This window comes from Canis lupus, chromosome 11, assembly GCF_048164855.1.
Source record: "Canis lupus baileyi chromosome 11, mCanLup2.hap1, whole genome shotgun sequence".
NCBI classification, from domain to species: domain Eukaryota; kingdom Metazoa; phylum Chordata; class Mammalia; order Carnivora; family Canidae; genus Canis; species Canis lupus.
Window position 1 is genome coordinate 57,894,190 of NC_132848.1, and position 27,866 is coordinate 57,922,055.

The following is a 27,866-nucleotide window of genomic DNA, read 5'->3' on the forward strand; positions in this document are numbered from 1 at the left end:
TCCACCTTTACAGACAAAAAAGGGCACAATCTGGACAGAATATACTCTCATACTCTGGATCTTGGGATCCAACACCTTAAACAACAACAACAACAACAACAACAACAAAACCCTGGGCAGCCCCGGTGGCCCAGCGGTTTAGCACCGCCTTCGGCCTGGGGTCTGATCCTGGGGACCCAGGATCAAGTCCCACGTGGGGCTCCCTGCATGGAGCCTGCTTCTCCCTCTGCCTGTCTCTCTCTGTTTTTGTCAGTCATGAATAAATAAATAAAATCTTAGAAAAAAAAAAAAACCCAAACCAAATTGTACGTTCTAGGTGAAAGATGATTAAAGATGATTCTGATGAATAAGCCTCCCTTGCTGCAAAAATACAAGAATGATTTCTATGCCAACATCCTTAAAAGCCTAGAGACCATACCCTTTTAAGGACGGTCCAATGGGGAAAAAAAAAAAAAGGACAGTACAATGATTAGATTGGAATCTTAGTTTTTGGTTTGTTTCTTAACTTATAAATAATGCAGATTTGATTTTCCTCTAATGGGTTTGCTGAAAGTACAAGTGAAAATCACAATCAGGGCAGCCTGGGTGGCTCAGCGGTTTAGCGCCTGCCTTTAGCCCAGGGTGTGATCCTGGAGACACAGGATCGAGTCCCATGTCGGGCTCCCTGCATGGAGCCTGTGTCTCTGCCTCTCTCTGTCTGTGTCTCTCATGAATAAATAAATAAAAATCTTTAAAAAAAAAAGAATATCACAATAATTTAAGTGGGAAGTTTGATTATTCCTAACCATTTAGTAGGATTACTTATTAGGATAGGAATACCATGAGAATCAACAAAAACGGGCTCCAATCTCTAGGGACTTCACCATCAGTTGCTTGCCTTGCGCTGCCCCCTTCCTGCCATCCATGTCCACCCAGAGCAAGTAAGGACTTTGGAGGCTGGCGCTCAGAAAATCCCTCACTGGGAAAACTTAAATATAGACTGTATATGAAAATATACTCTTAAGTTTATGTAAGTTTCTTAGATGTGGTAATGGCATTGTGATTATGTAGGTGAATGTTCTTATTTTAGATGAGGCATGTGAACTATTTAGGGGTGGAATTTTCTGATGTCTGTAACTTACTTTCAAAAATATACATATGGAAAAAGAGAAAAAAAGGAGGGAGGCAGGAGGTGGGCAGATATAAGCAAATGCAACAAAAGTTAAAATGATTTGATCTCAGTAAAGAATGTATGGATGTTAATTGTACCAATTTCATTTTCACTTTTTGGAAGTTGAAAATTTTTGAAATAAAATGCTGGAAAAGAGACATATGTAAAAAGAAATTATAGTCCTGGCCTCTAGTGACTCTAGAATTTTCTTTGAATCACTTTAAAAAAAAACCCAAAATCAAATTCTGCATGTTAAGTGAAAGGTGATCCTAATGAATAAGCCTCCCCTACTGCAAAAATATAAGAATGATTTCTATGTCAACGTCCTTAAGACTCTAGAGACTATACCCATTTAAGGACTATCTGTCCAAGTTTCTTTGAATCAGAACTGGGAGGCTGACACTCTATACCAGGCATCTGGGTCCAGGCATTAGTTAGTTCAGGCATTGTTCTTCCAAGAACTAGAAAATAAGTGGGTAGGAGGGTTGCTATGGGCAGAACTCCAGGTAGCAGAGGGAGGGCCTCGGATGCTATTTCATTGACTCACTGATCTTGTAAGATGTGGGAGGTGGACCGTTAAGCACAAAGTATTATCCAAAGAACAAACTAGAACAATCCTAAAATTTGTATGGAGCCACAAAAGACCTGAGATAGCCAAAGCTATCTTGAAAAAGAAAAATAAAACTGGATGTATCAAATAAAACAATTTCAGAATGCAAGTTCTATTACAGAGCTATAGTAATAAAAAAAAGTAATAAAAAAACTGGCACAAAATAGACACATAGATCAATGGAACAGAATAGAAAGCCCAGAAATAAACCCACACTTATATGGTCAATTAATTTTTGACAAAGGAGGTAAGAATATGCAATGGGAAAAAGTCTCTTCAATAAATGATGTTGGGAAAATTGGACACTTACATGCAAAAGAATAAAACTGGACCACTTTCTTAAACTCAAAATGGATTAAGGACCTAAATTAGAGACCTGAAACCATAAACATCCTAGAAGAGAGTAAAGGCAGTAATCTCTTTGGCATTAGTCATAACAACATCTTTCTAAATAGATTTCCTGAGATAAGGAAGACAAAAGCAAATTAAAATATTGGGACTATATCAAAATAAAAGTTTCTGCACAACAAAAGAAGCAACCAACAAAACTAAGGCAACTCACTGAATGGGAGAATATATTTGCAAATGACATACCCAATAAAGGGTTAATTTCCAGAATATATAAAGAGTTTATATAACTCAACACACAAAAAAACTCACTAAGACCAAATAATCCAATTTAAAAATCTGCAGAAGACACAGACATTTCTCCATAGAAGATATACAGATGGCCAACAGACATATGAAAAGGTGCTCAACATCACTCATCACCAGGGAAATGCAAATCAAAACTGCAATGAGATATGACCTCACACCTGTCAGAATGGTTAAAATAAAAAACTCAAGAAACAAGTGTTTGCCAGGATATGGAGAAAAAGGAACCTTTGTGCACTGTTGATGGGTTTTAAACTGGTGCAGCCACCATGGAAGACAGCATGGAGGGTCCTCAAAAAATTAAAAAGAGAACTACCATATAATCCAGTAATCACACCACTGCGGACTTACCCAAAGAATACAAAGACACTACTTCGGAGGGATATATGCATCCTTATGTTTATTGCAGGATTATTTATGATAGCCAAATTATGGAAGCAACCCAAGTGTCCATCAGTAGATGAATGGATAAAGAAGAAGTGAGTGATACATATACACGATGGAATATTATTCAGTCATAAAGAAGAATGAAATCTTGCTATTTGCAGCAACATGGATGAATATAGAGGGTATAACCCTAAGTGATATAAGCCAGTCAGAGAAAGTCAAATACCATATGGTTTCATATTCTTTTGTTAAGCAACAAAAGAAATCCACAAGAGAAAAGAAAAATACAAATAAAAAACAGGCTCTTATCTACAGAGAACAGAGGGTTATTAGAGGGGAGGCAGGAACGGAGGATACGGGAAATAGGTGAAGGAGATTAGGAGGGAGCTTGATGAGCACTGAGTAATATGTGGAGCAGTTGAATCACTGCACTGTACACCAGAAACTAATGTAACACCGTGTGGGGTCTACACTGGAATTAAAATTTAAAAAACAGCAAAAAACATAAGGTGTTTTAGATTAATATATTTAATTTAGATTAATTTAGATTAATATATTTAATTTAGATTAATTTAGATTAATATATTTCTTTTTTCTTTATTTTGCTGCATCATTTATTATGGTTTTGGGCTGAGAACTAGATCTGTTTCCCTGGTCTCAAAGAGCAACATTTTACACCAAAATGCAGGGAGTTTCTGATGTGAGAAACAAGCTGCACGCATGCCCACGCCTATGTGAGTGCACCCATGTGCATGCATGCAGGTGTATTTGCTAGGCATTTGAAACAATTGCAGACTGTATGTATCTGTCTATCTATCTATCATCTATCTATCTATCTATCTATCTATCTATCATCTATCTATCTATCTATCTATCTATCTATCTATCATCTATCTATCACAATCTCTACACCCAACATGGGGCTTGAACTCACCACCCCAACATCGAGAGTCACGGGCTCTACCAAATAAGCCAGCCAGGGGCACAGGGAGCATCACCTTTAAATCAAGTTCAGAATTTTGTCCAACATCTTGGACTGGAAATTCTAATTATGAATTAAGACTGTGACTTAAAGTGACAGTCACTTAAAGTGAGAGTGAATGATCTGTTAATTAAGATTGAGCTGAAAAGTTAAGGAGTCTGCCACTGTTCTCATTTCAGATCAGGGCAAGGGTTGTCCCTACTTAATTCATCATCAAGAGCACATGGAAGATAGAAGTAAAGTCGTGAGTCGTGTTTGATCACACATATCTCTGTTGCTCAGCTCCAGTGGTCACGACCTAACTTTCCCTCTGCCTGCGGTGGCATTATTTTGGAGTCGTGCACCTCACAAGTCGTGCATTTACCTGTCTGTTGAGTGTTAGATGATGGATAGATGAGAAAGTAAGGAAGGGAAGATAGTAACATTGATTGATAATGTTAGTTAACAGCACTTCTACTCTAACAATTCTCAGATGTTTCTAGAAGACACAATAGATGGCCTGGAATGATGCATAAAGGAGTTGAGAATGTTTGTCTTATCACTAGACCACGAACTCCTTGCAACAAAGGACTAGTTCTTACTCATCTTTACTTCCCAGTGTTTACTTCAATTGCCAGAACACAGAAAGAGCCGATAAACTACTCTATGTGGTTAATGTACCTTAAGTAATGTTACTAGTTAAATCAGTATTGTTGATTTATTAAATATATATTTAGGTAATATTAATGCTATTGAGTTATTACCATTTTTCAATGTGAGAATTTAATCTTACTAGCATATCATTTTAATACATTCCTCAAATCATAATTCAGCAGGGTTTTATTTATTTATTTATTTATGATAGTCACAGAGAGAGAGAGAGAGGCAGAGACACAGGCAGAGGGAGAAGCAGGCTCCATGCACCGGGAGCTCGACGTGGGATTCGATCCCGGGTCTCCAGGATCGCGCCCTGGGCCAAAGGCAGGCGCCAAACCGCTGCGCCACCCAGGGATCCCTCAGCAGTTTTTTTTTTAACTGAATTGTAACTATAAAAAACTTTGTACATCCCTGCATCATTGCTCAGTAACTTTTAGTGGAGCCACAAGATGGGGAAATGCCAGGAATTCTCTTATTGACATTCTAGCCTGATTACACTCTGCTCTCACATGTCCTTGCCCCCTTCTCTCTTGTTGTTTCTGTCCACGAACCTCTTTTGCAGTCAAACTGAGCTACTTGGCATCCCAAAATGCACAGTGTTTCCTCCCTTCCTGTCTAATGATTTCCTCCTGCCTGGAGTGCTCTCCTTAGTCCTCTTTGCCCTTTGCCCTGCCTACTCCTGCATCTTAATGGAGCCTTCATAACCCCATCCCACCTTCTCTACAGCAATGTCCCCAGCCAGCCCAATACACAGGGATGTTCTCCTCTGACTCTTGGGGGATCTACCAGGATATATTACTTAGGAGGCATTAACGTGTTAACTTTTTGTGTGTATTTGCATAATTTGACCATCTGGATTTTGACGTTTTGAGGGTAAAGATGTTTTCTTTTTATTTTTTTAAAGATTTTTTTCATTACTTAAGTAATATCTACGCCCAACATGGGGCTCAAACTCACAACTCCAATATCAAGAGTCACATGCTCTACCTACTGAGCCAGAGAGACACCCCAATTCTGTTTTAGACATTTTGATTTCCCTCACATTCCTTGGAGATAATAAGAACTGACATAATTTGATTGATTTAAAATGGATTTTTTCCTGCTTTAAAATAGGCAGAGGAACTGTGCTAATGTTTCTCAAAAGGCAACACCCAGAACAGGCAGCCTGGAATGATTGAAAGTGTGAGTGTTATTATATACCCTGATTAAAATTCTCAAAGCAATTCAAAGGAGTATTTATTGGGTGAATAAATGAATAAAATAAACACTGAATATTGATTTGGTACATACGTAATATAACTATATTGGAAGATGGGGAAAGAATGTGTATATTGGCATGGGGCACAAGAAGACAGCTACATCTTCATCTTCCATAGTAGTTAGGAAATCAATATATAATTTCTAGAATGGAAACAATTCAACAAAGTAACAGTGTAAATATGTTATTTAGGATCATGGAAGTAAATAACAAAAGCTTAAAAAAGTACAAAGAAATGGTTATCTCTGTAGAGCTTTTATCTCTTGGGAGCACATTTCACTCTCTTGATTTTAAATAATACATTTCCAATTCCAATTCTGAATTTCCTAGTTCCTTTTTCTGTTTAAATCTTTACGATGTGTCCAGCTGAGTAAACAGCTTACAACTTTTTTTAAAAAAATTATTTATTTGTTTGAGAGAGAGAGAGGGAGAACAAGCGGCGGGAGGGAGAGGGAGAAGCAGACTCCCCACTGACATGGGGCTTGATCTCAGGACCCCAAGATCATGACCTGAGCTGAAGGCAGACACTTAACTGAGCCGTCCAGGTGCCCAGCTTACAACTTATTTGCTTAAAACCTGAGCTCATCTCTCTCCCTCCTACTATTCTGATGGGTTTCTACGACTTTGCATCACTCCCGGGGCATCATTTGTTATTCCTTCCTCTTCTTTCTCTAGTCATTGAACAAGTGTTTATTGAATGCCTACTATATTTCAGCCATTGTGCTAGGTCCTGGATAAGTAAGTAATTGATAAGTAAGCTCTCACGGTTGAGATGATTTTTCTCCAACGTTCTTTTAGTTTGCATGCTTTATTTTGTTTTAGTTTTTGTGGTCACTTCCCTAAAACAAAAGACAGTCATTGGTTCATCATCCAGGGAAAATAGAATTATTCATTCTTCAGCCACGAACATAAAATCTTGGCAGTCATCTTGAGGTCAGGCCAGAGAATACGGGCCAGTCAGCAAACATCAGTCAACACTGTTGGGAAACAATGTGAAGTATAAGCTCAATTGCTGGTGGTGGGTTGGGTGAATCATGTTGTAAGCAACATTTGTATATTTCACTTATTTATTCAATATATTTTTAAAGTTTTTTTATTTTTTAAAGATTTTATTTATTTATTCATGAGAGACGCAGAGGGAGAAGCAGAGACACAGGCAGAGGGAGAGGCAGGTTCCCCGCCAGGAGCCTGATGCAGGACTCCATTCCAGGACTCTGGGATCACAACCTGAGCCGAAGGCAGATGCTCTACCACTGAGCCACCCAGGTGCCCTTCATTCAATGTTTTTTTGATTATCTGTTGTTTCTAGGAACTCTGAAAGTAGCAAAACACTAGGATCACAAATGAATATAATACAAGACCATTGCAATTTTTTATATATTTCAGTCACATATATTTGTGTGTCTAAGGCAAATAATTGCACATAATGGGATGAGTGTCCTAAAAAGGGGGCAGAAGAATTGCAATGTGACCACGGGGGGAGAAGCACCTGATCCTACCTATCAGGAGAGTCATGGATGGAGTGAAGCAAATTTCCAAAGAAAAGTAGTCTGACAAGAGGAAAAGTGTGTGAAGGCATAAGGGCATGAAGGGGGTCTGTCATCTTTGGGCACCTGCAAGTGACAAGTGGGAGAGTGGGAGGGGATGCAGAGGGAGTGAATGGAGAAGGGGGAGGGACCAAGCTGTAAAAAGCCCTAAACATGAAAAGAATTTTAAGCAGTGAAATGAATGACATGCCTTTTTGAAAGATGTGGTATGTTGTGGGTGGGAGGGGTGCAGGGGAGAATGGAAAAAGAGCAGTTGAGAGGTTTTTTTATAAAACCAGGTGAGAAATAATGGGTCCCTGAGTAAAGCTAGTGACCGTGGGGAAGGAGAATGAGAATGACTTTAAAAGCCATGTAGGAGGCACAATTTACAGAGCTTGGTAGATCTACAGGGGAGGGAGGTGGAGGTTATAAATCAGGTTCCCAGCACAGGAGCTGAATGGATGAAAGCAGAAGAACAGGTTTAGGAGTGAGAAAAAATTTAGTTTTGAAGGTGTTGAATTTGTGGTCCTAGGGGACAATGGATTGGAGCTGTATTAGAGGCACCTGTAAGTATGTGAGATGTGGAAGAGAGATGAACAGGGAAGGAAACCCCATAGGACAGGCAAGGAATAGTGAAGGGGTAATAGGCGCTGATCATCAGGAGAGGATGAGACGTCAGCTTCCTGGAGGGCACCAGGCTGATCCAGGGCATCTCTTCTTTCTCACCTGCCCAGTTTTGATGGTAAGTAGGCAATGCAGCCGACCTAATCTGAGTAGAGCTGGCTTTTTTGACTCAGACCCCTCAGAAATGTAGGTCAAGGATTCTCCACCCCCCCAACACCCCCCCCCCCACTCCAGCTAAGCCATTTAGACCCGCAGAAGTGCTAGCTGAGGGGATTCCAGATTCCCCAATCTGGAATTGGCAACAGAGAAGGGAAATGGAGTGTCTCAGATGGGGTTTTGAGAGCACCTGCAGAGGCAAGGGGTGTAACCTGACTCACCAACATTTTCCTATGTTTCTCCAAACAAAGGAACCAACCAGAAATCTGAGGGAGCTAATTACAAATAGAATGGACTTACTGTAAGAAGTAAATGAATCCGAGTGCTGTAGGGGTGGGTGGTGATGGATGCCATGGTGTTCTGCTCACCTCTCCAACCGCTTGAGAGCCAAGCTGTCCATTCTTCAGTTGTCAGACATATTGACTGCTGACAACCTTCCTGCAAGTCCTTTTCTGGAGAGGTTCTTAGGTGTCTAATTTTACATCGCCCAGCTCACATGTAAAGACTGCTCGATGGCGGGGTGCAGCACAGCAGGTCTCCTCTGTGGTTCAATCCTGTTACCTTCACTCCTCCAAGGGTTGTCACCAAAGCCTCCTGCACACAAATCTCTGACTCAGAGTCAGCGTCCTGGGGGACCTAATCTGAGATGTTAGGGCAATGCAAATGAGCAAAAGCCTCCCTTTTCATAGGAGAAAGTCAGCAAATAATACTAAAGGGTATAAGATCAACATATAAAGGTGTGAGCATATTGTCTAGAGTTACCACAGGCAACCTCTAGAAGAACTAGAGATAGGAATGACGAACAAAGTAGCGTCCTTGTAAAGTCACTGCGGACTTCCTAGGTAGGAGGCTTGCTTTTCCTCCTCAGATTTTCTGAACTAATTCATATCACTAATTTCAAGTCAAGTGCAAATAGTACTTTGATTCAAATCTAATTTGAACATTAAAAAGGACTCTTAGAAGCAACTGATTATGGAGAGATAGCGGAGTGAGGTCAAGAAGTAACGTTTGCATTCAGAGGTCTGGAATTCAGACACTTTGTGTCTGGCTAATCTGGTTTAGAGCACTTATTCTTTCAGAGCCTTAGTTTTCTTATCTGGTAAGTGGGAATAATCATGATATTGAAATAAAAGCTATGCAAGAGTATTGTGAGGTATAAACAAAATAATGAAAGTGAAAATGCTCAGCAAAGCCGGATTAGTATGTATATATTATATGGAAGAACAGAATCCATGTTACGAGCCATGTACTAGAGAACACAAAAGAGCAGTTAATTCTGGCAGTAGATGAAAGACCTCATGAAGGCTGATCTCTTGAAGTTGTCCTGAAAAATAAAATAAGATTTTGATAGGCGCGGAAGGAAGACTGAGGAGGAGGGTGATTTGATTTGATTTTTAAGTTAATCTTCAATTCTTTTTATCAAGCTTACCCTACTTTATTCTTTCTAATAGCACTTATCCACTTCTGACATATTAAAACTTTTTTATTATGTCTATAGTTTTTTTTTCCATTTTAAGTAATTTCTATATCCCACGTGGTGCTCAAACTCATGAACCTGAGACCAAGTTGCATGCTTTTCTGACTGAACCAGCCAGGAGTCCCTAAATATGAAACAATCTTGTTTGCTCCACTGCTTCCCAAACCCTATCACACTCTTCAGAAACACCTGCTTTTAAAATAAATAAATAGAAATAAAAACAAAATAGTCTGTTATTTTGGAAAATTTCAAACATATATACATACATAAAAGCAGAAAGAATGGTACAGTGAACCCCATGAACCCTGATTGTACAGTTATTAACATTTGGCCAGTCTTGTTTGTTTATCCTGCTGTATTTTGAGGGTATGGGAGGTTGGTACTGGAGTATTTTAAAGCAACGCCCAGGGATCATGTTATTTTATGTAGAAATACCTCGCGATGCCTCTAACTATGAAAGTATTTAAAAATTTAACCTCCATGCCATTATTATACCTAACAGAATTAGTAATTCCTTTTATCATCATGTTATGTCCAAATCTTAATCATTTTTTTCAAATTGTTTCAAAATCATTCTAATAAGGATCCCAAATGAAATCTCCACATTGAATTTGTTTCATCTCCTAAATTTCATTTATGCTATAACTCATTTCTACCCCCATACCATCAATTTGTTAGAGAAACTAGGTCAAGTCATCTTGCGGAATGTCCCATATTCTGGGTTTGACTGATTGCTTCCTTGTGGTGTCCTTTAACTTGATCCCTGGAGGTAACTACTTATAGCAGTTTCTGTTTTTAGTTCTTTTCGTGATTACCTTGATATCTCTAGATGAGGGTTTCTTGATATAGATATCATGATGTGTGCAAATTTAGCTTGCATGCCCTGCCTCTCTCCTCCACTACCTCTCTTCTCCCAAAATAATTTTGTCATGAATCTCCGTTTCTTCCACCTCTTTGATTTCAGATGATATTCTTGAATCTCTAGCTGACATTCCATCAACCAGGAGAGCATATCTTATTGAGGATGTTCATGCTTGAATGGTCCTCTTCACCTGTTCTTCTTTCCTTTTACTTCCCAAACTATTGGCAGCAAATCTAGTTTTAAATTTTCTGGTTGGATAACATTCTTTTTTGTAGTCACAAGTTTGCGTTCTGTGATTTGTCTATTAGTTTGTTCTAAATTATAAAAATTAAATGTCCATTTACATTACCATGGCTTTTCAGGTTTACTTCACTGCGGAGCCAAAAAATACCCTTTGATTTCCTCTTTATACAGTCAATGTTAGAACCCCTGTCCTAACAGAATGTCCTCCAGTGCCATGTTAAAATAGATTCTCCTTTTTTTATACTCCACCAATTGCACAAAATCATGCTACATGTTAACTTGCTTTGTATTTGGTACTCGACAGGAATAGTATTTGAAACTGGTTTGGATTGACCATTCCATCATCGGCTTATTCATAAGGGACTATTTTTTGAACCATAATAGAGGAAAGTACCTAGTATCTTTTTTTAAGAGATTTTATTTATTTATTCATGAGAGACAGAGAGAGAGGCAGATACACAGGCAGAGGGAGAAGCAGGCTCCATGCAGAGAGCCCGATGTGGGACTTGATCCCAGGATTCCAGGATCACGCCCTGGGCCAAAGGCAGGCGTTAACCCACTGAGCCACCCAGGGATCCCAAAAGTACCTAGTACTAAAAAAATAGCCCCTTGTGAATGGGAAATGAGGCTGGAACAGTCAACTCAACCATGTAATGGAAGGTCAAAAATATCATGCCAGGAAGTTTGGATTTTGTAGGTTCTACGAGGCTTTAGAGGGTTTTTAAGGAGTGAAAGGTACTAGGGCTTAAGCTCTCTTGGAAGCAGTTGTCCAAAGAAGATCTAGCAGGGTGAGGGAATTTCCAAGTACCACTGCTGCCTTTAATAGCACTCCCTACATCAGGCAGCTTCGGGGTGACAGGGCCTCACAGGGCACCCAAAGAACCCACAAGTGGCTCCACGAGAGAGTCAGCATTTGAACCTTGCAGACCATCCTGAACTCTAGGTAAGAAGCCCTGATCAACATCAGCATTCTCTAAGACTACCTAGGAATTATGTAACCTTTAAAAACTGATGGATATTTGAATAGATTCCAGTTCTAATCTTTTACTGTAACAAACAACTTTGCAATGACAACTGTTGTATTCATGTCTTTGCATCCCTGTCCAATTTTTTCCTTGGGATAAATTTGTACTGCAGAACTGCTGGGTAATGCATGTGTTAATTCTTTCTTTCCTTAAAAATTATGCACTTTACTTCTTTTTTTAAAGATTTTATTTATTTGAGACAGAGAGAGATAGAGTGAGAGAGTGAGAGAGAGAGAGAGAGAGTGCGCAGAGGGAGAGGGAGAAGCAGGGAACCCAACATGGGGCTCAATCCCAGGACCCCGGGATCATGACCCCAACCAAAGGCAGACACTTAACTGAGTGAGCCACCCAGGCACCCTGCACTTTACTTCTTATAGCAGTTTTAGGACAACAGAAGAATTAAGCAGAAAATATAGAGAGCTTTCCTATACCCACCTGCTCCCACCCAGTTTCCCCTATTATTAATATCTCACATCAGTGTGGTACCTTTGTGGTTAAGATAGATGAATGGATATTGATACTTTATTAGTAACTGATGTTCCTATTTTACATCAGGTTTAACTTTGTGTGTTGTATTGTATGGGTCTCTGGGTTCTGACAAATGTATAATGCTGTGTATTCATCATTACAGTATCATGCAGATTAGTTCTGCTACTCTAAAGATCCCTTTCGTTCCACCTGCATCATCTCTTTCTCTCTCCTCCAAGTATGTGTAATTTTTTAGGCTTTTGAGGTTGACAGTCAAATTATAAAATGTTTGTATCCAAACACTGGCTGTGTGTGAGAGTTTTTATTTTGGCACATCATCAATAATGCTGGGTATTATTATTTTTGATTTTAGGGAAATCAACATCTCAGTTATATTAGGACAAATACAAATAATATAGGTGTGTTTGGCCTCTTGGTTACAATGACAGAGATTTAATACATGCTAGTTTAAGCAAGATATGAGATTTATTGCCTCATTCATCTGGATGTTGGTCTCAGGGCTGACCTGATTGAGGAACTCAGTTGATGTTTGAAGGGCAGGTTCTAGGTGGAGTTCTGTTCCTAGGTGATCTAGGGCAATCCATTAGATGTTCTGAGGCTATTTCCCTGTCTCTGAAATAGCCCTGCTGTGCTTAGTTCTCAGGGTTACTGTAAGTGTCAAATAGGAGCTGGTATGTAAAAGTGTTCTTAATACGTGTAAAATGTTACTGCAAATGTAATTTAGTGTTCTATTGATTCACTCAAAGGGAAATCGTGCATATTCAATCAGCCAAATATGTTTTAAGTGCTGAATTATTGACAATTTATTATATTCACCATAATTATCAACCCTTTATTTTGTTATCAACCTTTTAAGACAAGATTTTATAAGTGGTAGTGAAAAGTAAATCATTCTAGATGAAAAATTTCCATGTTGCAAAAAAGTTTTCTATGCCCAGGTAATCAGCATCTTATTAGTATAACAAGATATCCCCGACACAAATGATCTTTAAAGGGAGTTAACTTAAAGGATGCAGCAGATGAGTGGACTGTAAACCATGATGCCTCGTACATAGTAGTTCAATCAGCATTTACTGAAGGAATGTTGTAGTTTTGCTTTTCCTAAATGCCCATACCTAATAGTAATTCAGGGTCATGATACTTTTGTATTTAAGTGATCTGTTGAGTAAAGAGGCCTCACAACACTTAAACTGCTTCTCATTTAAGGGTTCAGTATGCACCTAAAAGTATTTTAGAAGTGTGACACTGATAGGAAGAGAACTTAGCTGCTCCTGACATTCCCGAAGGATTGTCACAACCACATGGCCTGCCTTGCCCTGGACAGATGGTAGGTGGCAGCAACAGATCAGAAATTGTAGTTCATTTAAACAATTTGGGCTTTGAAAAGGGTGCTTTTTAATTTATTATTTCATTAACTTTCTTTCAAAATAAAAACCACAGCTGCAAAGCAAGTAGACAATGAAAATAAATGAGCGTGACGTAACTCGTTTACAGAATATGGATAGGGTGCCTAAATCTTTATGCTATAATCTCTCAACAGCAAGTTTTATTTTAAAACTCTAGGCTTAGTTTTATTACCATTCTTAGCTTGTTTTTTCTTACGTTTTTTTTCTGCCTTCTCTTCGTAAGCACTGAAAATTTTAATGCTTCTTTATTGACAGGAGGGTGGGTGGTATTTGAACTTTCATTCTGCTTAAACTTTGATCTACGCCTATTGTGAAGATTTTGTCTCCAGGCATTGCATTGGTCATGGTTCAGTTACAGAAAAAATAATCCATTCTAGACAGTTTAAACAGAAATGGATTTAACACTGGGTATTAAATGGCTTATGGAGTTGCTGGGGGGGCTAATGAAAGAGTCTCTGGGTCAGTGGTTCTCAGCTTTAGCTTCAGACCCCAAGCATCTGGGTTGATTTTAAGAATATAGATCCTGGAATCTACTGCAGACATATTGAATCAAAACTTCTGGGGGAGCATGTGTATGTGTATAATTAGTAGGCTCCCCTGGTGATTCTAATGTGCAGATAGGGTTGAGAACCACTTTGAGGCTGAGGTTTCAGGATTGACCCTCATTGCAGCACTGGACCACCAAGGGAGCTACTGATTCTTTTGCAATCAAGAAATGTGCTGAATCGAGAAGCCGCTGGCTTTGAAATTATGTCTCCCCTGCCGCCATCAAGAAGCTGCCATGGTCTAGAAACTGCCACATCCAGGGCATAGTGACTCCAGAACCTGCCACACTTGCTATGATATTCACTAGTAAGATGGATGTCCTGCAGTCTGCCTCCTGGTGCCCAAGAAGCTGCAGTCACTGTGATCTCAGTTAACACCACCACAGAGAAACTAAACTCCTCTGTGGTTGTGCTTATCACAGAACCAGCAGCAGATGGCCTCCACCTCACTCACGTCCTCCCTCTGCATCTAGCGCGGTACTTCCGATGGTTGATCCTCTATCACATAAGGAATCTGAATTGCAAGAATGTTTGTGGGATGTCGCTTTAACCTTTCCAGCTCTACAGAGCAGGAAAGTAAGCTAGAAAGAGATGGAAATGGATGTTGTATATCAATCCAGTTATCTACCAAAGGCATCAGGAAATAGATTTGTTTTAAAGATAGGAGAGCGCCTTGATGTTACTAGCCCAGATTTGAGGGTAATGGAGATTTATACCTCTCAGGGAATAAGCGTGTGCATGTGTGCACTTGTGCACATGCTTTTGTGGAGGGGTGTATATAAACTAAGGAGGAATCAGAAAGAATGTCTTGCCCAGATAGGCTCCTTGCTTCCTTCCTTAGGAAAAGCAAATCTGAGACTGGCTGAAGTCTGTGCTTGAGAAGTATTAGGAAGGGAAGGGCCAGTCCTGCCTACTTTTTTCTGAGTTAGTGTCTGTCCCCTCTCCCCTTCCTGATCTTGGTGCTATAGCTCAGAGCCTGGGCATACTCTGTTCAATACCTGGCTTTGCCATTTGTTGCCTCTGGAATGCATCCAAGCAGCAGTATCTATGATTAGTTCTCTCTTAATCTAATCTTAACTGTATCCTTTCCTTAGTCAAGACATACGGATGTGTATTTCCTGTTTTCTAAAGCATTCAGGGCTAAGCATAATGGCATTTTCCCAAACTGTTTCTTCACATCTAGACATGTTCTTATGCGTTTTATACATTTTCTTCTTCTGGAAGTGGACTATGTTTCTTTTCATTAATTGAGGGATTACTATACTTAAGTATCTATTTGTGCTTCTTTATACCAGTTAAGATCTTATTTAGTGCTTTGAAAGTCAACTGTTTAGTCCTATGTTAGCTTGACTTAGGAATTACAAAAATTTAAATCATGCGCCCATTTACTGAAATAGTTAAAAAAATTTTAAATTATTCTGTTCATGCACTACAGTGAGAAATTATGTTATTATGAAATATATAACAGGATATTAAAATGGACTTTTAAAAAGTAAATGTTTAGTTCTAGAACAGTTTTAGATATAGAAGCTATTATGCAGATAGTGCAGAGTTCTCCTATACCTTGCATCTAGCTTCCCCTATTATTAATATCTTCATTACTATCATACACTTGGCACAGTTTTGAGGAACCAGTTATTGATACCTTACTGTTTCACTAAAGTTCACACTTTATTCAGATGTCCTCAGTTTTTACCTAAATTCCTTTTTCTGTTTCAGAATCCCATCCAGAATACACATTACCTTTAACCAACATGCCTCCTTAGGCTCCTCTTGGTTGTTTCTCAGGCTTTCACCGTTTTTCATGACCTTGACAGTTTTAAGGAATATTGATTGGATATTTTATAGAATATAAATGGACTCTTTTAAAATTTAAATTTTATAGGAGCACCTGGGTGGCTCAGTAGATGAGCCTTGGACTTAGTTTGATCCCAGGATCCTGGGGATCAAGTCCCACATCAGGCTCCCTGCTCAGCAGAGAGTCTGCTTCTCCCTCTGCCTCTGCCCCTTCCCCATCTCATGCGCTTGCTCTCTTTCTCTCAAATAAGATTTATTTATTTGAGAGAGAGAGAAAGAGCATGCATGCATGTGGGAGAGGGGAACAATGTAATGTAATGGTTACATTAACAATGATAATGCTATAATATTTAATAGTCAACTTGTGTTCAGATTTCCTCATTGGTCTCAAAAATGTCTTGTTGAACTAGTAATTTCAAATCAAGATCCAAACAGGGTTTATATATTGAATTCTGTTGAGTTGAGAAATGAGACTTTTGTCTCAGATTTAGCTGAGACCTGAGACTAAAAACAATAGTTATACCCTCATTTCAAGATGAGGTACTGCACTATCATGCCATTTAAAAGAGGTTTTTAAAACCAGCTTTAAGATCTTTAGCCCAACTTCCACTCAGGCTTGAGAGGATTTCTTCCAGGAAAGTGATTGGAGAGCAATGGCTTTCCCTGTTCTCCCCTCTCCTACTATGGAGAGAGAAATCACATGTCTACTGAGAGGGTCTTACAAGAACCCCCTTTTTTGAGAGCTTGGCATTTACTTGTTGGAGGTAGAAGGGACTGGTATTTGGCCCATACCTGCAGAAAGTAAAGAGGAAAGGCTGGTGATTCCTGAATGTTGCCTGCCAAGACCACAGAAAGAGGCAAATTCAGAGCACACTGCAACTTCTCTCAGTGGTAGGGCAGAGATAGGAGTTCCCACCATTAGATGTTACTAGAACAAGGGATCTGGTCCCGTGTTCATTGTAAAAGGGATCCCACTCATGCATCCTTCTTGCTGAGGGGTAGTCTCTCAGCAGAAAGGGGTTGGAGGTATAGCATTTGATACAGAAGTTGGGATAGGGGTGTGGATGCACAGCTGAAGTGTAGGTATTGTCCATCAAGAGAGGAAAAGTCAGGAATTTCTGGTGAGGAAAAGCTCTGAGTCTCCCCCAGAAACATTCTTTCAAAAGAACTAATCAGCTGTGAATAGAATCACCAATCCTGGAGAGCCCAAACTGGATTCCAAAAGTATGAGTTCCTTCTAATTCTCATCTAGGCAGAGAGAAACTGAGGTAGGGAGGTATCAACCATGCCCTCTCGGGCAGCCCCAGTGGCAGTCTTGGTGGCTCAGCGGTTTAGCGCCGCCTTCAGCCCAGGGCCTGATCCTGGAGTCCCGGGATCGAGTCCTACGTCGGGTCCCTGCATGGAGCCTGCTTCTCCCTCTGCCTGTGTCTCTGCCTCTCTCTGTCTCTCTGTGTCTCTCATGAATAAATAAAAATTAAAAATAAAAAAAGATGCCTTCTCCCCTCTCTAGCCTAAGCACCACCAAGCTAGGAGAGGGAAGTGATTTTAATGGCAAATGTACTTCTGAGTTTTGAATATCAAATTGGACTGTGATAAAGAAAAATTGGTTCAAACCTGGGACAGAATTTCCTTCTGAGAAGAAATATGCTTTCCTGATAAAATGCTTAAGCAATTTTCTGATAAATTGTAATGAGATTAAAGCCTCTTCTGGGAAACTAACTACTTTCTCATCTGACTAATAGTCTGGCCTCTAATGATCTTGAATCCAGTTTAGTAGTAATTGTCCAACCATTTCTTTGCCTATAAACTATTTCTTCCATGAGGGAATCAAGTTGTTTAGGCCTCTTTAATTGTGGTAGTTAACAGTTTGTATTGTTGACTTCTGCTTTTTTTATTATTTTAATTAAATTTTTAAAATTTAAATTCAATTTGCCAACATATAGTATAACACCCAGTGCTCATCCCATCAAGTGCCCTCCTCAGTGCCCGACACCCAGTTACCCCAACACCCAACCCACGGCTCCTACTCTTTAAACATAACGATTATAAAACTATTTCAATGGTAGAAATATGTTGATGGATAAAGTAATTTTAAGTTGTCCCTGAAATTAGCTAGAACTTAATGTCAAATTTCTGAGAAATCACTCTAAGAATCACTCTCAACCGATCCTTTGTTTTTTTTTTTAATCTTTTATTTTTATAAATTTTTTATTGGTGTTGAATTTGCCAACATATAGAATAATACCCAGTGCTCATCCTGTCAAGTGCCCACCTCAGTGCCCGTCACCCATTCACCCCCACCCCCCGCCCACCTCCCCTTCCACCACCCCTAGTTCGTTTCCCAGAGTTAGGAGTCTTTATGTTCTGTCTCCCTTTCTGATATTTCCTACCCATTTCTTCTCCCTTCCCTTATATTCCCTTTCATTATTATTTATATTCCCCAAATGAATGAGAACATATAATGTTTGTCCTTCTCCAATTGACTTACTTCACTCAGCATAATACCCTTCAGTTCCATCCACATTGAAGCAAATGGTGGGTATTTGTCGTTTCTAATGGCTGAGTAATATTCCATTGCATACATAGACCACATCTTCTTATCCATTCATCTTTCGACGGACACCGAGGCTCCTTCCACAGTTTGGCTATTGTGGACATTGCTGCTATAAACATCAACCGATCCTTTGTGATGATGAATTAGAGATATGTAGGTGGGATCTCCTCAAAAGTCTCTGTTGGGGGTACAGAGACTATATTGTCTCTCCCTAGGTCACAGGTTCTGGGGCTTGGTAATTTTTTAGACTCATATTATGCAGGCAGGATTTTCCTTTTCTGTATATTACCTAAAACATCATCCTACATCACACACAAACCCTTTGTCTCAAAGGGTTCAAGAAATGGAATGATTTTGCTAGGTTTTAATTTCAACCAGCAGTAACACAAAGCCTAGTTATTTAAAGGCTATTGCTCAGGTCACACAATGAAAACTTTTCTTCTAATTGAATCGTGTATTGTATGTGAAGCACTTACTTAGATTTGTTTGCATGAGAAGCCAAAAAGTCATACCCTCAGTGTTGGTGGTGGTGTATTGAAATTGGTGCAGCCTTTTGAAAAACCACTTGGGAATATGTATCAAGAATAATACACATTTATACAGTTTGGGTATTCTAACTTCTATCCTGAGTAATTAAAAAATATGGGAAGGAAGCTATGTGCATGACTCTTTTCTTCACAATATTTTTTATAGTAATGAAAAATTAGAAAAAATGGTGTGTAACAACTGGGAATTAATATGTAAACTTATGGTTATACTCAACAGAATATCATGAAATTAATAAAATATTAATTGGAAAGACTATAATATGGAAAAAGAAAGAATAAAGGTTAAGTTTATACTGATCTTAACTAATTAAAATATATGTATAAGAGAATACACAAATGATGATTATGTTAAGGGTATAGATGATTTTGTCCTATTTAAAAAAATTTCTCTGCGCGTAGATGTTTGTATTACTTAATATTAAAGTATTAGCAACGTTTGCTAAAAATTTTTAAAGTCTTAGAATCACATAGTATTGGCAATCCATGCCGAAACAGTACATAAAAATGTCTGTTTGCTAATGTTCTGTAGTTGGCAGACAGAAAATTTTTTAGCTAAGCAAATGTCAATTGTTGCTATAGCATTTCTAAAATTACAATAAAGCTACATAATAATTGGCAGGGTTACTCTTGGGTAAATGTGGAGAAAAATGTCAACGTCAACCTTATCAGTGATTAGATAGTGGCAGGATCTCAACCCAATTTGACTTTTACTTCTTGGGAGGCACAGTACTAGCAGGAAGACACTAAATAATTAGGATGAAATCTGGTAAGTATTTGCAACTAAACAGGATAGAGGAAGATCTGGGAGTAGGAGGAAATATCCAAGACCAAAGATTTTTTTTTTTTTTAAAGGTCAGCTTATGTTCAGAGAGCTGAATAATTCAAAGTGCCTTGAGTATAGGTTACCTATAAACTATAGAATAACCTATAGATGGGGATAAGCAGGTAATAAGAGGTTAGTGGAGGGTGAAGACCTTCAGTTTTATTCAAAATGCAATGCAGAGACTGTGAAGAGATGTCACTGAAAAGAATGATACTAAGATCTATGTGTATTCTAGAGTCTGCAGGGAATAAACTGGAAGGGAGGTAAGAAGAAGACACAAATTGTGAGGTCTCCGCAATCAATCAGGATCTTCATGACGTGAAATTACCTGGATTAGCACTTCCAGATTCTATTTTACTTTAAAATGTTTGAACCAAATTCTCATCCAAATCTTAGATGATTTTTGGTGTTCCCTAATAGAGCTGGCACATAATACTGAAAATCAGATTGCAGGGGATTATTTTAACTCTCTGGCCAGATGCAGAGAAATATGCAAAGGTATTGAAGCCAACAAATAGGTTGAGAAACGCAAATCCTCACAAGCGGAAAGACTTGGAATTCTGGAAGGCGGCAGATTCCAGGTTCCTTGGAGTGATGGGTTGCTTTCCACTTGATCTTAGCCAAAAGGCCGAGAAGCCATGTGATGGGCTGCTTTAAACGAAGACTTCATGACAGCTCACCAAGGGCCTGAACCTTGTAGGCGACTGGGATATTGTTGAACAATAATCAAGACCATTAAAAAAAAAAAAAAAAGAGCTATGGGAGTGAACAGCAGACGAGACTTCCTTTCCTCCCCGTTTCCACTAGCACAGAACAGGGTAGATTTTTAAAGTTTCGTCCCAGAAAATAGCACAATCCGCCTGGGAGACGGATTCAGGCCCCAAACCTTTCTGACCCCACAGAAAAGGCGGAGAGGACGCAGCTGAGAACTGGCTTAAAATCGCCCAACAGACTTGGCAGTCGCCTAAACGCTGAGGAAGGAGTCGCTCGCTGGCCCAGGGCCCCGGCCCCGCGGCCCGCAGGGCTTCCACGGCACAACAGCCCCGCCCGGCGAGGGGCGACGGGCAGACGGGCAGCCGGGCGCCGCCGGCGTTGGCGTTGGCGTTGGCGTTGGCGCTGCTGTGCCCGCGGCGAGGGCTGCGCCGGGGCCGACGCGGGGGGGGGGGGGCCTGCCAGCGCCCGCCGGCTCCCCGCCGCCTCCGACGTGACCCCGGCGCGCTCGCGTCCCGGGCCGGTGACACGCGCGGGCCACGCCGACAGGCCCCATGCGCGCCCGCCCTCCCCCGGCCGCCGCCGCCGCCGCCGCCGCCGCGTGCCGAGCCCCGCTCCGGCTCCTCCGCACAGGACTAGCCGCCGCCATGTCTGCCGCCAGGCCGCTCAAGTCCGTGGACTACGAGGTGTTCGGCAGAGTGCAGGGTAGGCGCCCGGCCCCGCAGCGGGCGCCCCGGGACGCGTGAGGGGGCGGCGGGAGAGCGTCCAGCAGCGCCCCCCGCCCCCAGCCCCCAGCCCGCACCGCCGCGGCCCGGACTTCCGCTCGGCCGTGACACAGCAGCCGCGGGTGGGAAGGGAGCGCAGCGCGCCTGCGCCGGAGCGCGGGGGGGGAGGGGAGGGAGCGGCGACCGCAGCGGGAGGGGCGGGGCCCGGAGGGGGCGGGGCCCGGAGGGGGCGGGGCCCGGAGGGGGCGGGGCCCGGAGGGGGCGGGGCCCGGAGGGGGCGGGGAAGCTGCGGGCGGAGGAAGCGAGGCCTTCGCCCTAGGGGTCCCCGTTTCGTGGCCCTGGAAGTCCTGCGCCCGACTTGAGTTTCAGAAAGGACATCTGGGTGATTGACATCTGAGGGTCGCCCTCCCGGAGGGGACAGTTCTTTTTTTCGGCCCCATGTAGTTCTTAAAAGACCTAAGTTGGGGGATCCCTGGGTGGCGCAGCGGTTTGGCGCCTGCCTTTGGCCCAGGGCGCGATCCTGGAGACCCGGGATCGAATCCCACGTCGGGCTCCCGGTGCATGGAGCCTGCTTCTCCCTCTGCCTATGTCTCTGCCTCTCTCTCTCTCTCTATGTCTATCATAAATAAAAATTAAAAAAAAGACCTAAGGTATCTAATTTTTGTTTCATGATAACTTTAAGTTGCAAAGTATGTCATGTCTGGCTTGTTTTTACTGTTGTTATTTCTAAATGAAAATGTTAAATCCCTCTGAAGTTTTATGCAGTGGGATATAAATATGCTAGTGATTTAATATTCACTATTATTCATTTAAATTAAAGCTTTTTAACGTTGGGAGATTTTGCATCATACCTTTTTCTCTTTGGGTTTGATTTTTTTTTGTATATTTTTTTTATTGGAGTTCAGTTTTTTTTTTTTTTAAGATTTTATCTATTTAGTCATGATAGACATAGAGAGAGAGAGAGAGGCAGAGACACAGGCAGAGGGAGAAGCAGGCCTCATGCAGGGAGCCTGACGCGGGACTCGATCCTGTGACTCCAGGATCACGCCCTGGGCCAAAAGCAGGCACCGAACCGCTGAGCCACCCAGGAATCCCCAAGGAGTTTGATTTTTTGAGTCTGATTTCCATTCTACTTCCGCCACAGAATTTTATCCCGTTGTTATGCGTGAGAATTTCTTATTGATCACCCTATCAAGCTGTTTTTGCAGTCCATATGGGTAGTATGTATGTGGACACATACACACGTATACATTTAGATAGATTTTGAAAAATTCTCTTTGACTGTAAAGCTCTATTGTTTTCTCCCTTCTGGTTTGAGTTGCCACTGTCATTATTATTGGAACACAGTTCGTGAAAATAATAAAAATACGTTTAAAGACATGATAAACATTATTCAACTTAAAAGGAAAATTTGTATTGGCAATTTATTTCTTGAGAAAGGTGGGGTGTTTATGGGACCTTGATTAAAGGAAGTGTGCTCTGTTTTGGTACTCTAGAGGTTTTTAGACTTTGGGGTGAGGTACAGGGTAAGCGTAGAGATGGGTAAGAGTATGCCTTTTGTAAACAGATGGGTTTTCCTTTCAAAGAATGGTTGTGAAAAAGGAGATAGGAAAGGAAAACGATTTCAGACCACAGGTGTTTTCTCAGGCCTGTGTCAGGAAAGAATACATGTGAATGCTGAAGATCTGGAAATTGATTTTCTTGAAATTATCCATGGCAGAAAGTGTTTGGGTACACCCAAGGATCTGGTATTCTGGATTGAAAACTGCCACAATAAGTCATTGGAAACACAAGACATAAAATATGAAAATGGTGGCAGAGACCACCTGACAAAATCTTGGGACCTTTGGACAGAAATGGCAGTAGGTAAGGAGTGTGTGTCTGTGCATGTGCACGTGCGCACATGCATATGCACATGTGTGGCGTTTATGGGGTACATTCCACGTGCTGAACATCTTATTATGGTTTTCTTAATCCTCATCACAATTTTGTGAGGTCTATGTCTTATTCCTGTTTCCACAATCAGAAAACAGCTACAGAGAGGTTGGCTAACTTTGACAAGTCCTTAGTTGACAAATGGGATTTGATCCTGCATCTCTTAAGTTCGAAAACCTGCACTTTTCCATTATGCAGTGTTTTTCTGTTAATACATAATGTATTTCTATTGATTTTAACAATATATTTATACTTTTGTGCCCATGGTGATTATTTGCTATATGACGATCAATTTTGGGTAGCATTACAAATGTAAGAAAGAAAAATGTACTGCATATGAACAATGGGATTTAAAAGATCGGCTTTAAAAAAAAAAAAAAATAAATAAATAAAAGATCGGCTTTAGGGCTAACTCCCATAGTTTGCAGTTTATTAAATGGAAGAGTACATGCATACTATTCATTTATCAAGGCGTCTAAGTAGTAGTATGTAAGACAATTTCACAGTCACATGTTTGCACACACATACAGTGACATTTGTGTCAAGCTCCGTACTCAATGTTTAACATGGGTTGTCTCATTTAATTCTCAACCCCGTGATGACCTCAATATTTTCCTCATTTAACAGGTGGAGAAATTGAGGCATAGAGAAGTAACTTTCCCAGGTTACACATTGAGTTAAGTGGTGGCCCTGGGATTTGAACCTTAACAGTCTGACACCAGAGCCCATGCTTTTCATCGTTACAATCTATCGATTCTCCTTTCAGTACTTTTCCACCTTTATTTGTCTTCTTCCTAACCTAAGCACCAAACACATATATACACTGCTGCAGGACATTTGGACTCAGCCATGTGGACCATTCTGGATAACCCTGAGGACATTTGTAAGGTGCTTTTGGCTCCAGGGAGGTTTGACCTGGTCTGTAAGCAATCAGACCTCCCTCTCTCTCTGTTGCTTGCTGACACTGCCACTATTTCTGTATCAGTATGTATCTCTGTCTCACAAAACTCACCATTTTCTCATGGATTACCTAAGAAATAAATACAAACTATTAGCCTCTTGTCTGAGTCATAATGATTATGTAGACATGATTGACAATGATAACAAATAAAATTTAGTTTTAATATAACATGGATAATAATTAGATGGAACATTGCAAATTTAACTTTTGAAAGTATGGAATAATAAAATCTTAGTGAAAACTGGCTTGCTAGAAATAATGGCTATGAAAATAAATTTACAATGGAAGTAGCTGTAGTTTTGTAGACTCACCTCATTTTCAGGGATTTCAGCAGTCTTGAGGAATACTTGGAGATTAGGTACTTTGTAGAAAGCTCCCCACTTGGGAATATTTAATGTGTACAAAACATAGATTGATAGATAAAATTGTCAGTAAAATATTTAAATGGAAAATATTCCCAGTGAAGATGGTTTCAGTGAGATAAACATGAACACGGAAGATGTGGAAAATGATTTAATTGTCCTGATGGATAATTGGTCAATGAATTAACCTGGCTTGAAGAAGTTTATGACAGAAAATATTTTCCAACCAAAAACAAGGTTTGTTATATTTCTGTTTAGAACGTTTGAATTTAAGACATCCTTGGTGACAAAAGGCAGTCGGAATATTCTAGAGGCCAGGTACTACCTGCCTTATTCTCAGATACCCATGGCCTAATTTACAGATTGTATTCCAAGACTAGTTCATAACTTGGTTGTTTGAAATTCAGGAAAATACACTTATAGGAATGATATTACCAACAGTGGATTCACTTCTCAGGTGCCTCTGCAAAGTTTCCATATAGAGCCCTTGGTTGCTGTTGCTTTCCAAGGCTGCTTCTCTTCCTCTACCTTTAAAAAAAAAATGTTTCATTTTAGAATAGTTTAAGATTTATAGAAAAGCTGGAAGATGCTGTAGGGAATTCCTGTATACCCTACATTCAGTTTCTTTAATTAACATCTTACACTAGTATGGTACATTTGTCACAACTGGTGAGCCAATACTGGTACATTATTATTAACTAGAGTCTATATTTTATTCAGATTTTTTTAGTTTTTAATCTAGAGTCCTCTTTCTGTTCCAGGATTCATCTAGGATACCGCTTTACATTTAGTCATCTGGTCTCCTTAGGCTTCTGTAAGCTGTGACAGTTTTGTAGACTCCCCTCATTTTCAGGGATTTCGGCAGTCTTGAGGAATACTTTGAGATCAGGTACTTTGTAGAAAGCCCCCCACTTGGGATTTGTCTGGTATTTTTGTCACAATAAGCCCAGGGTTATGGGTTATCGGGAGGAAGACCACAGAGAGAATGCCATTCCCTTTACACTATATCAAGGGTACGTACTATCCCTGTGACTATCACTGTTGATGTTAACCTTCATCACCCGCCGAGATAGTGTTTGTCAGGTTTCTCCCCTGTGAAGTTACTCCCTGCCCCCCCTTTCCATCCTCTACATTTTAATTTCCATGTTCCCAAGAAGCTCCATGTGTTTCCCCCACCAATTTGTTACACTGGAGGCTTTGGGATAAGGGATAGGGGAGCAGGGGACTGACCTTCTGTGATTTTAGAGCAGTCATAGCCGTGGCATGGCTTAAAATGTTCCTATAAATCTTTAATTACAAAGGATCTGGAATAATCTGAAAATTTGAAAGGGAAGTTGATTAAGCTGTGTATGGATGCTTTGATGCTTTACCAGCTCTCAGGTGAATATTAATGACAGTCATAGAAATGGATTGTGGCCATCTGTTGGTTTACCTGTGCTTTAGGAATTTAACAGTTTATTTTTGACGATATTAAGTCAGATTTAGAATAGGAGTAGCTTATTGACCTACAGACATAAATACTTTTCTTTAAGATTGCTTACGATAAAAATCAGGATGAGTTATTAAATAGCTTTGTCAGACACCACATGATCTGAGTGTACACATTTTTTCTTATGTAGACGGGAAAAGCTGTGTTTTAGAGGTTGAAAATGTTAGTACCTAAAGTCCAGAAACATAAATATCGTTAATAAGTGAGGTCTGATTCCCTTGCTTATTTTTGTTCCTATAGCATTTCATTTCTAGTCCTGTTCTATTTCTTGTTTTTACTTCTCGTTTAATCCATTCTGCTTTCAACTACAATTATTTGTGTACATATCCGTGCCTCTTACTAGACAAAAAGGGTAGTATTTTCAAGGTCAAGCTGATGGCTTGTTTTTATAGCCTCTGCAGCTGTGCTTCTGGTGGGGACTTCAAAAGTGTCTTCAATTAAATCGAAGTGCTTGGGGATAGTTGGCTTGGAGAAGAAACAGTAGTGTGACGGCTGTTTCAACAATTTGAAAGATGCCATGGTGTGTGGCTCCAGGGGACAGACTGTGTATGGAGGGTGAAAGGTTAAAGGAAGGTCTTTCTAAAAAATAAAGATGTTCCAGGGCTGCTGTGTATAGTAGTGACTGGATGACTTCCTGCATTCAAAATTGACACATGCAGTCAGATCCCAGATGAAGGGGTACATTATAATGTAAAAATTTGATTTTACATGAAAGGATGCTGTTTAAAATTCATCATGGTTTCTTTTCTTTTAAGATTTTATTTATTTATTCATGAGAGACACAGAGAGAGAGAGAGGCAGAGGGAGAAGCAGGCTCCCTCCAGGGAGCCTGATGTGGGACTAGATCCCAGGATTCCAGGATCACGACCTCAGCCGAAGGTAGATGCTCAACCTCTGAGCCACCTCAGCCTCTGAGGCGTCCCTCATCATGATTTCTTTAAACGTCACGGTTTCTTTGTGAATTTAAAGTAAGATTTGCTTTGCAAGTATATACCTCAGAGGTTCTCGCTGACACATCTTTACACAGTTGAGGCCAATTGAGCCTCAGCTCAGCAACATATTGTGTTTGGAACCTTTCAGAACTGAAGGGGCTGATGTCTGTCCCAGTTTCCAGGGTGGTGTGTATCTGGAAAAAACGTGCATTTGTCTTATCAGCTTCCCTTCTCTTTAACAAGTGAAGTGGAAGTGGTGCGGAGAGGCCATAAAAGCCCATAGAAGCATCTCTCCCAACACAGGCCCAATCCCAAGAAATGCTGTGTTCTAGCCAGGCCCGGTAAACTGCAGAAAATCCATCTCCACGTTTGCTTTTTTCTTTCTATACGGACCTTCCTCTCTTGCACAATGTGCTTCAAACTAGGGAAGAGGACTCTCAAGGATTCTGAGAAAATTCCTAGTGGATTATGGAGCTTTGAATGGGTAATTCTCGCATGGTTCACTGCCTCACAAAGTTAATGGGCTGGAGGTCCTGACCCGTCTTGATGCACATTCCTTGTAAGCCTTTAAAATAAGGGTTGTGGTGAAGGGGCCTAAGAAATAATACCCCCCTCCATTATGTGAGCTATTGACAAGACAAAGAGGAAAGCAGAGTTTGGGGAACGTGGTATGAATCTGCAGGTAGGTGGACTTGACGACAGTCTCTGCTGCGGAACCAAACACACTCACCGGGGTACAGGCAGGGCTCCCCTAACAAGGGAGTGGGAAGATGTGATCCTGAGAGAAACTCGCTCCCAGAAGGAAGAAGAGGGAGCACCTGGGCTGTGCTTGCTTCTCCTTGTGAACTCACCAATTAGATAAATCACTGCAGGTCCCTGAGGAGGAGTAGGGACAGGGTACGGTGGCCAGGAGTGTCACACTAATGGCTATTCTTCCTCAAAGAAGGAACTGTCATGGAGGCGAAGAAGCTTTCTCCTCTAGAAATAGGTTGTAAAGTC

At 40.6% G+C, this 27,866-nt stretch overlaps 1 protein-coding gene across 12 annotated transcripts in view; it reads left to right on the forward strand.

The window, feature by feature from the left end:
• ACYP2 (acylphosphatase 2) overlaps window positions 1–27,866 on the forward strand; it is a 258,461-nt gene that overhangs the window by 82,519 nt on the left and 148,076 nt on the right. For 4 of the 12 annotated variants that reach the window (XR_012003447.1, XR_012003448.1, XM_072768366.1 and 1 more), the window contains exon 1: window positions 21,018–21,168. The exons of 3 other annotated variants lie outside the window; for them this stretch is intronic. Coding sequence is in view for 7 of the 9 variants with exons in the window: in XM_072768366.1 (XP_072624467.1) it covers window positions 21,018–21,168 (151 nt within the window). In the remaining 2 variants the exon portion in view is untranslated. Of the gene's footprint in view, window positions 1–21,015; window positions 21,169–27,866 lie in introns of those variants that run through there. 5 more of the 12 variants (XM_072768360.1, XM_072768362.1, XM_072768361.1 and 2 more) reach the window with 4 other exon arrangements.